The 9,148-nt window shown below is 37.9% G+C and overlaps 1 protein-coding gene across 1 annotated transcript in view; it reads left to right on the forward strand.

Annotated features, from left to right (window-relative positions):
* SUSD5 (sushi domain containing 5) overlaps positions 1-5,093 on the forward strand; it is a 43,515-nt gene extending 38,422 nt beyond the window's left edge. The window contains exon 5 of the mRNA XM_085304283.1: positions 1,586-5,093. Within this exon, the coding sequence (XP_085160409.1) occupies positions 1,586-2,865 (1,280 nt within the window). The 3' untranslated portion in view covers positions 2,866-5,093. The remainder of the gene's footprint in view (positions 1-1,585) is intronic.
* Positions 5,094-9,148: the final 4,055 nt, after the last annotated feature.

A 9,148-nucleotide genomic window follows, 5' to 3' on the forward strand; every position in this document is an offset into this window, starting at 1 on the left:
TGGTGTGAGCTGTATTACCACTAAGTGTTTTTTGGTCAGACTGGTTTGACTCTATTTCTAATCCTTCTTGAGAGTAGACCAAATATGGCTGTGCCAGAATCCTGGGACAGAGCCTCCAAGGAGAATGTGACTCATTCGGAATTCGAGGTGGGTCCCAGACAAAAATGTGACTCAAAGTTGGTGGAGCGCAAACAGACAAAAAGATAAGGCTTTCTGAGTGTATTGATTTGCAGGAGAATGGCTGCTCCTATTAATTTGCTTCCTGTGTCATCCCAGGTTTATTGTTTCACTGTCTTCACTAAAGACTAAACACTCTCTTAAAAAGAAAAATTCTCACCATGATTCAGTTTGTTTTATTTTCCATATCCTAAGGCACTATTTTGTTGGACTTTTTATGCCAGCATAAATCTCAGCAATTACATCAGCTTTCTGTGGAGTAAAACTTGTGTGAGCTGAAAATCAACCACCCTGTCTAGTTTGGAAAATTCTTCATTGGGCTAAGGTTTTAAAAGAAGAAAAGAAATATAAATTGCAATACATTATTTAATTCAAATTCAAACACTTACTTTTGTCCTCTGAGTGAAGACTGTTTTGCTGTGTGTGGTAGGTCTGGAGAGGCATGGGGAGTACTTCCAAATTAAACAGATAATACGATGAATCTGCCCCTCTGTTGCACTCCATTGTTATTTTACTGTTTTTCACCATATTTTTGGTAATATTCCATTTCTTAAAATAAGAAGCCCAAGTGTTGATTACAGCAGGCATTGTCTCRATACCTAAGAGTTAGGCTATAAGTGTTTGGAGACAGAGTTTTCTGCCCTTRTAGTCACAGGGAATAAACTTCCATTTTCCAGATGAAGGTAAGTAGAACTCTGCATTAGCTTTGGTGAGGCGGTTTTCTTTGGACAACTCTGAAAAGCTGCTTATAAGATGAGAAATATCATTCAATTCACCTGACCCCAACTGGAGTATGTCCCCAAGTGGTGATTTTAGAAAATAYGGAAATGATAAAAATCAAACACAAAGTTTTGAGTATAATCCTTCAAAATAAGACAACTCAAAATGTCACTGAAAGACAATCATGTTCCAGGGATGAAGTTACTGTAAGACTTTAACTKTTTATTTAAAAGGTGCTATTATTAATTATATAATTAATTTTTATTATACATTAATTTCCACACATCTTTCCTGCTTGAAAATGATCAAAATTTTTCCTCAAGTCTGGAAAAAATAGTTGCCTTAAGGAGAGTAAAGATTTGAGAAAATAATAAGGAACTGAAAAAAACCTTTAACTACTGACAGTAAATTATGTATATAGCTTTTTAAATGTAGAAAGACAAGATATTAACAGTTACCTAGCTTAGTTACCTAGTAACTAGTTACCTAGTTACCTTTTTTTTTTTGAACTTGATATTGCCTATCAAGCTCATGGTGGACCACCTCCTCTTCATATGACACTGTATGGAAAGTACTGTCTGAGAGTCAGCGTACCTCATTACCTTTCTTTTTGGCCATTTTAAAAAGTGAGCCCAGCACTTGTTTTGGTGAAATTAAATGTTTGTTTTTGCTCTTTTAACTTTTCTAGATGAGACCGAGGCGCACATTGACTATGAAGATCATTTTCCTGACGACAGATCAATACCTATCGTTGAGAATGAACATGGCAATGGCAAAGAGGAAATCGAGCAGGAGCAAGAACAACTTTCCTTCACTAGAAGTACAGAGGATGGAAGAACTGGAAGCACGAAAGATGTTACTAAGGACATAGATACCCCTGAAAAAGGAAGCAAGGCACCAACTGAATCCCCTGTCTCACTTCTGAGCCAAAAAAATTTGTTTTGGTTTCCATCAGAGGCTTTTAGTGAGCCTGAATCAGAGAAAGAAACAGATGATTCCACYAAAGCACAATTTTCCGAGGGTGACAATCACATTGGGGTGAAGACAGTCTATGATGAACCTAGTGCCAAAATGTTTTATGACAGTGAAGATTTCCCCATTGGGCCAATTCTCACGACCAATGATACAAAGGCAGAGATAGATACAGTTGCCATTACTGACGAGTCATGGTTAGATGGTTATCCAGTAACACAAGAAGTGGTAGAAGATGATGAAGAGGAGGGGGATAAAGTTGATGGATCGATGGGAACGGAAGAAGACATCATCCTCACAACGGACCAACCAAATCACATTGAAGTTAGAAAATCAGGCAATGGTAGCCCAGCCCCAGAAGAAGGTTTAACAAAGATTGTGGCAGTGACAGAGAGGACAGATGATGGGGCCAAAGAGACACCAGTACCACTTACATCAGTGAGTGGTCTGGAGACCCTAAGTGTGAGCAGAGGTTACGACGACACCACGCAGGATCGCCGAACGACCTCTCTGGAGCTCACGACTCAGGAGCCTGGTACAACGGTGCTGTTTGACATCACTAGCCTAAAGACATTCATGTCAGAAACCTCTGCGGTGGTCAGCCCCTTCGATCACACTCCGTACGCGGAAGCAGAAGAAACAACGGCCTATCCAGTACAAGTAGCAACCACTGCGCCAGCTCCAAATATCTTTACTGACACACCATCCCAGGAATTAGTTGAGCAAGAAAATCTTACCCAAAGCCTCGGAGAAAAGCTTTTCCCCACTTCTGAACCGTGTGAGGGAGAGGATTGTCCCAAGTCAAGTAAAGGTGCTATCATAGCAGTAATTGTGATTCTTCTGTGCTTGTTACTGGCTGCAGCTGTACTGGCGGTGTGGTTTTTCAAAAAACGTCAGCAAAAAAATTCTGTCTATAAACTGAATGGAAGGTGTCAACCCAGACATCATTGCTACCACCACTACCACCACCAACACATTGAAATGCAGAAAGTCTAAATTAGAGTGTTTTGGGAGAGATACTAGAAATCATAAGAAAAATGTATTGACGCTAGAAGGATTACATGACTCATGGATACTAAAATCCAGCAGTACAGAAAGCAGAAGAAAAAACACCCTAAAAGAACACAGAACACAGAAGAGACTTCGGCTTTTTGAAATCACAGTTTAGCGTATCTGACCTTTCAGAGCTAAAGAATCTATATGTTTTTGTCACAAGGGTCTTTTGGAGACATCAGCAGGACACAATGTGCTTAGTAATACATCTACAGTTTGTTCAGCTTTTACATTTTGCTCCTATTAATAATAAATTAATTGATTAATTTCTGTGTTACCTGTTTATAATCTAATGGCAAGACTGGTCAGGCCTTTTCGGTCTATTCTCTGTGGAATAGGGAAAGAAGGAGGGAAGGACGGGAGAAGGATGTTTTTTGAGCAACCGCACATTTGCTGTTTGCTCCTTCTTTTAGAATCCAACTAAACTGGTCAGGATAAACCACAGTAACAAATTATTACCTGATGTGTCTTAAAAAGAAAAACTATTTGTTACCATACTTTAATGGGTAGTATTGCAATGATTACTAAGGCACTTTTTTTCAATGTTGTAAAATTAACAAGCCAAAAATGTTGGGTCATTATGGTATGTTTTTGGAAAGGTGTTCTTTTCGCCTTAGCAAAGAAGTGCCATTCTTACACAAAACTTTTTATAGATGTCATGATGTCTCCCTGAAATTCAGAGTACTGTAAGCGCCATCCTTCCTTTAATATTAGCAAGAGAGGAGTCAGAACACCCTCGATCTCAGGTGTTATGATGAACAGCCTCTAATTAAAGAGCCAGACAGCGACAAAGCACTTTGCAACCCTACCTGAAGTCAGTTGCCTTTCTGAACATAACTGCTCGCTCCTGATACCAACTGATCAAGATGCTGAATTTCAATTCACAGCCAGTAAGTACCTTCGGACTGCTGAAGCCCTGTATTTCTGCCATAYGAGCTCTGAGGAATGACCCGTTTTCACCATCCTGCTCTTTCGTCAGTTRAGGGGATGGATGTATGACCATGCGGGCTAAGATTGGCTATGGGAGATGGGTATCCATTAGAAAGCTGCTTACTGTGGCTTTAAAGATAAATCAATCCTGAGAAAGAGAGAAATTGCATCTGGCTGATAAAATGCAARCACTTGGCTTTCAGATGGGGTGTTAGCGTAAAAACACAGAGTCTTTTTCAACTTCACATTCCGTTTCAAGCAGTTTTTAAGAATAAACATGGAGAGAGAGACGAAGATGTTTTCTAGAAACCTTTCAAATAGTTTTGGTGCGTTTCATGTTAAGTGTTCTTCCTTATCTTTCTGAATGAACAAGAGGAAGACCAGCAACTGTGAATAATCTGCAGGTCAGAAGTGAATTTGTCTGTCACTTTGCTGTACAATCCTAGCCAAAATACTGAGGTAGTTCAGCAGATCAAAATGTCTGAGTATGAAAAAGTGACTCAGTGGCGTTCACACGGTTTCGCATTCTGCCTGGGGTCACAGTGATAATTCTCTCTAACTCCATGGAAAACAGACTTATGAAACGGAGTGCAAAATTTGGCCCATCATTTACCCATCAATGTTAAGGCCAGTAAGGAAAATAAAGAATTTTTAAATATCAGCTATACATTATCTTGGAGAATTTGACCTTAGTGTGGTAAGAGTTTAACCTAACTGCCTGGCTAGAGCCACAGTAAATAGAGATCAATAGAAACTGTACAGATTTGTAAATATTGTGTTCCCTGACATACACATGACTTTATGCTTTTAATGCATTCTAGARTATGAAATAACCTAGAATTTCTGTTGTAAACTATTTTTTTATGCAGTGATGTTTTTTAAAAAACGAGGATTTAGCACTAAGCAACTTTATAGAGACTGTTAACTCAACTAAAACATTCCATGTGTAATCTTGTGGAATAATACTGCAAAATAAACACAGGAAAATAAACACATTTAAAATATTGTTTATCTGAAAGCTACAAATATGTGTTACAGTTCTGTGCAGCATCATTCAAAATGAAATGTCAATACTATTAGGCTCAGTAGCTGAACATGTAAAAATCAGAGTCAAAATACAATTACAAAAACAAACTGTACAGGGATCTTATTTGAGACTTAGAAACACTTGTTATTCATGACCAGGAGAAAATGTACATTAACATAATGCTTTGGAGCTATTTAAATAAAAATGAAGTCACAAAAAAGTAAAAAGAAGTGGCTGTGTGTATTCTTGTGCAAATCATCCAATTTGCCTACATATTTATGGTGAAAAGATAAGTCTGTCATTTGAATAATTCTTTTAGAAGACACCTCAATATTAAGAAGTTAGCTGAAAAGTGTTCAGCTTGAGCTGCTAGCTCAATTTTGATCAGGAAAACATCTACCTCCTTGCAGCAGAATCTGCTCATTCTTGCACTTTTTACTTTACCTGGCTAAAAGTACCAGATGTGGGTTGAAATTAGGAAAGGAAAGAGTAAATGAGGAAATATCAGGAATGATTTTGTGGTGGTGACATCTGTTCCTTAAGAGAGAGGCCTATTGCCTCGTGATAAAAGTCATGTATTATCCTCTTCAAGGGAAGCCACGTACTACTAGAGACTGGCCAAAATCGACTCGCCAGTGTTAACAAAGGGAACTAGTAGGCAAAGAGATGACTAAAACCCTCCTCTCCAACAACTACCTACTAACTGGTCCACCGTTTTATATAAACAATTTCCTGCAGCATCTGGGCACAGTCCTGTATAAATTTGCTACCAGGCAGGATGAGAAGTGATATTGTGAAGTGCCACATTAAAACTACTGGGAGACCTTACAGCAGCCAGCCTTTCTCTTGCCAGTGCTTTTGGGATCACACCCTGGGGATCAAGAGTTGTTTGCTCCCCTGGATACAGAAACATTAGGATCACTGATTTCAAGTATTCAGTAAGTTCTCAGTCCAAAATCCCCTTCTTTATTTCTGTAGTTGGCTTTCATTTGCCAGCTAAGTGACAATACATGGTTTATGACACTATATAGCTTTATTGCATACCATATCTCATAAACTATTACATTGGGAATTTGTTGCCATAGGCACTGAAGCTGGGACGGATTGATTTTTTTTTCTTCAATTAAAAGAATTTCTGATTTTTTGTTTCCACTAATTTGTAATGCTAAGATACAACACAGTATGTATCTATGAAATACCATAACATGTAGCTATGAAAGATGATTTTAAAATGAGCCATGATGAAAACTGACCAGAGTGGTAATATTGTCAAACTACAGGACTAGCACCAGTTCATATAATAAAATGTTTGATCCCTTTCCATATAAGTGATAGTGAGAATGGGACAAAGGCATAAAGCCCAGATTTTTTTCTTTAAAGTTAATATTCACATAAAGTTACACCTCTGCATATCCTATTTCCRTGTTAAAGTAAGCAAAGTTCCCTTACTTTGCAAAAGAATTAATCAGTAAAAAAGCACATTTGTTACTTGATGCTGTTTAAAAGGCCTACCTAAAAGCTACATCAAAGGGAAGAAAAAGTTAAAAATAATCAAAGAAAACTTAGGAAGTCTCTCTCTCAAAAAAAGTTAGCATTTATAAACTTAAAAAAATCAGAACTCTCTACAGAATTTCRTTTCCGTATACAACCAGTACTCTAAGGAAAGAGAAGAAGGGAGCAAGGAGAGATGGGTGTCTAAACCACTGAATATTTCCTTGCCAAAAATAAATAAATAAAAAAGACATCTATTTATTTTATTTTATTTTTTTCTAGGCCCTGAAGAGGACTTAAGATACAAAACTCTGATTTGCTCGGGTGTGCAACCCAACTTACTCTGGCCATTTCTTACTTAACTTCTTTTTTTGTATATAGCTTAAACTCTCTACACTAGGTCATTCAAGTCTTGAGTCACCAGAAAAAAGAAGTCGCTGTTTAAAATATGGCAGCCAACCAAAAGTTCAGACAGCTGCAATGAAGGATTAGTTGTGGGTTTTTCTCACTGCCTTGCTACAAACTGCATCACAGCTCTATGTTCAAACATTATTAAATGGGAATGTTTTCTCTGGCACCAACTACTTCTCCCCACAGTTTAAGTATTGAATTTTTTTAACTGAAGTAGCTTTGGTTTACAGCTCACATTAGAACTTAAAAACATATTTCCATAGTAGCTGGCATATGCAGGCAACTGTTTATTCTCAGTACCAGCCATAATAAACACTTGTACTTTTATAATCCACCAAGTCTTTGTCTAATCACAACTCAGTTTTCAGAGCTGTAAAATTTGCATGTTATTTAAACTATTTTTATTGAAGACTCTCTACAGAATGGTAGATTTTCTAAGTCCACCTTCACTGTCAGTATCAACCGATAATTAACTGTAACGAATATGGAAACATACAGTAGGCATTAATTGCAACAATGTACTACGAAGAAACACCACACGCTGCGTCATTTTAAGAGGAGCARATTGTCCTGAAGAGACACCTTTAATCTTGCATAGAACTTACTCTGGCAAACATGAAAAAATGACACCTCCTTGGTCAGACAGGCTTTCCACTTGAATTCAGAACGGCATCTGACTAACTTTTAAGTTTATATTTTAGCATTCCAAAGCAGTAAAGCTCTGGAAAAAGGAGCAATTTAAATTCTCTTTGGCTCATGCATAGTCAACAGAATTAACTAAGAATCATTACTGTGAATGAAGGAACCCAGCATGACATTCGAATTCCTGCTCAATCTGCCAGAACTGATCATTCTAAAAGTACTTGTTTTTTGAAGCTGACTTTATTGGCTATTGGAATCACTGAGACACAGTAAATATGGAGACTGTGATGCTGTTTTATGAGAACAGAATTAAACTAAACTTTGAATAGAACAAAGCACCACTACTCTTCTTCCTTTTTTAAATGAATATTGATATTCATGAGGATCAAATAGCAAAAGGCATTAATATGTGAAGAATTACTATCAGTAAGAGCAGATACTAACTTTCAAAAGTCACATACTCAGCACAGTCTGTCAAATACACTCAGTTCCAAACTGTAATTCTCTTTCTTTGCCCAAACTTTGGTTCTTACATAAGAAAGACTCTTCTGACAGCCAGCAGTCTTGTTTTTCACATAAGCAAACATCCACTTGGAACCAGACAGAGGCTGCCAGCATTTGTGGCTCAGTTTAATCTTAAACTTTCAAGAAATTCCTCATCATACAGGACTCTATCCAACAAAAGATCAAATACAGGACTCATATTGGGTGTGTGTGTGGGGGGAACCTTGTGCTAGCCAAGAGCCAGAAGATAAACTTTTCCCAGTGTTCACCTATAAATGTTCCCTGAATTATTATTTGTTGCTCAGTACATGGCAGAGCTATTGYAAACTTGCTTGCAGGTAGCAGAGGAGGATCAGAGAGGCCAACAGCAGCTATCCAAATAGCCAGCTTTGTTATTAGAAACGTGGGCAAAACTTGAAAAGCACAAWTGGGCAGCTCCACAACAAGCAGAACTACCAGGGAAGTCAATATGAATTTCACCTCGAGGGTCAGCATAGCACCAGTGCTGCATTCGAATCTCACAAACACAGTGGCTTCAACAAAATGACRCTTCCCTGAGCATCGTGTGGTGATACTATAAGCCTTGTCAAAAAAAGAAATGGAGATGGAATTTAAATATCCTATCTGGTTAGGCAGAAACTGCTACAGTTAAGGCAGACAACTCACAATTGCAGGAATTTGGGGTGGCAGAAGGGAGGCAAGAACCATATTTCTGCAGCCTCCCAAGAAGAGCTGGCAGGATCAGAGAAAAGGAAGAAAAGACAATAATTTATTGGAGTCACATTTAAGTGTTGGCTTTTAACAACAGCAGCAGCAAAAGAAAAACCAGTTAAAAGAACCTGAGAATGCTGAAAAAAGCCACAATAAATACTAAAGAACTGGAAGAGGAGCTAGTCCTCATCAGAAAAGAACAAGCATTTGAGAACTACTTGTACTTGTTAAGATTGAACTGGCTTGGGACCAKATGTAGTGGAAATGGAGAAAGCCAGAAAAAAAATCCACAGACGCTTGAATAAAATCAAAAAGGGATCATAGTGCCATTTCAGAATGCTGCAAAAATATCAGCTGCTTCCTCAAGCTAAATGGAACAGCAGAGGATATCAAACTTAATGAAGGTTAAAAAAAAATTGGTTAACGGAAATCATAGTAAGTCAGGAAATCGCTATCTGAGAATGCATGATGGCAAAAGATTTTAGCTGTGTGGCTGATAGCTTAAAGGCA

This window comes from Rhea americana, unplaced genomic scaffold (genome assembly GCF_003343005.1).
Source record: "Rhea americana isolate MKP2758 unplaced genomic scaffold, rheAme1 scaffold_100, whole genome shotgun sequence".
Taxonomy (NCBI): domain Eukaryota; kingdom Metazoa; phylum Chordata; class Aves; order Rheiformes; family Rheidae; genus Rhea; species Rhea americana.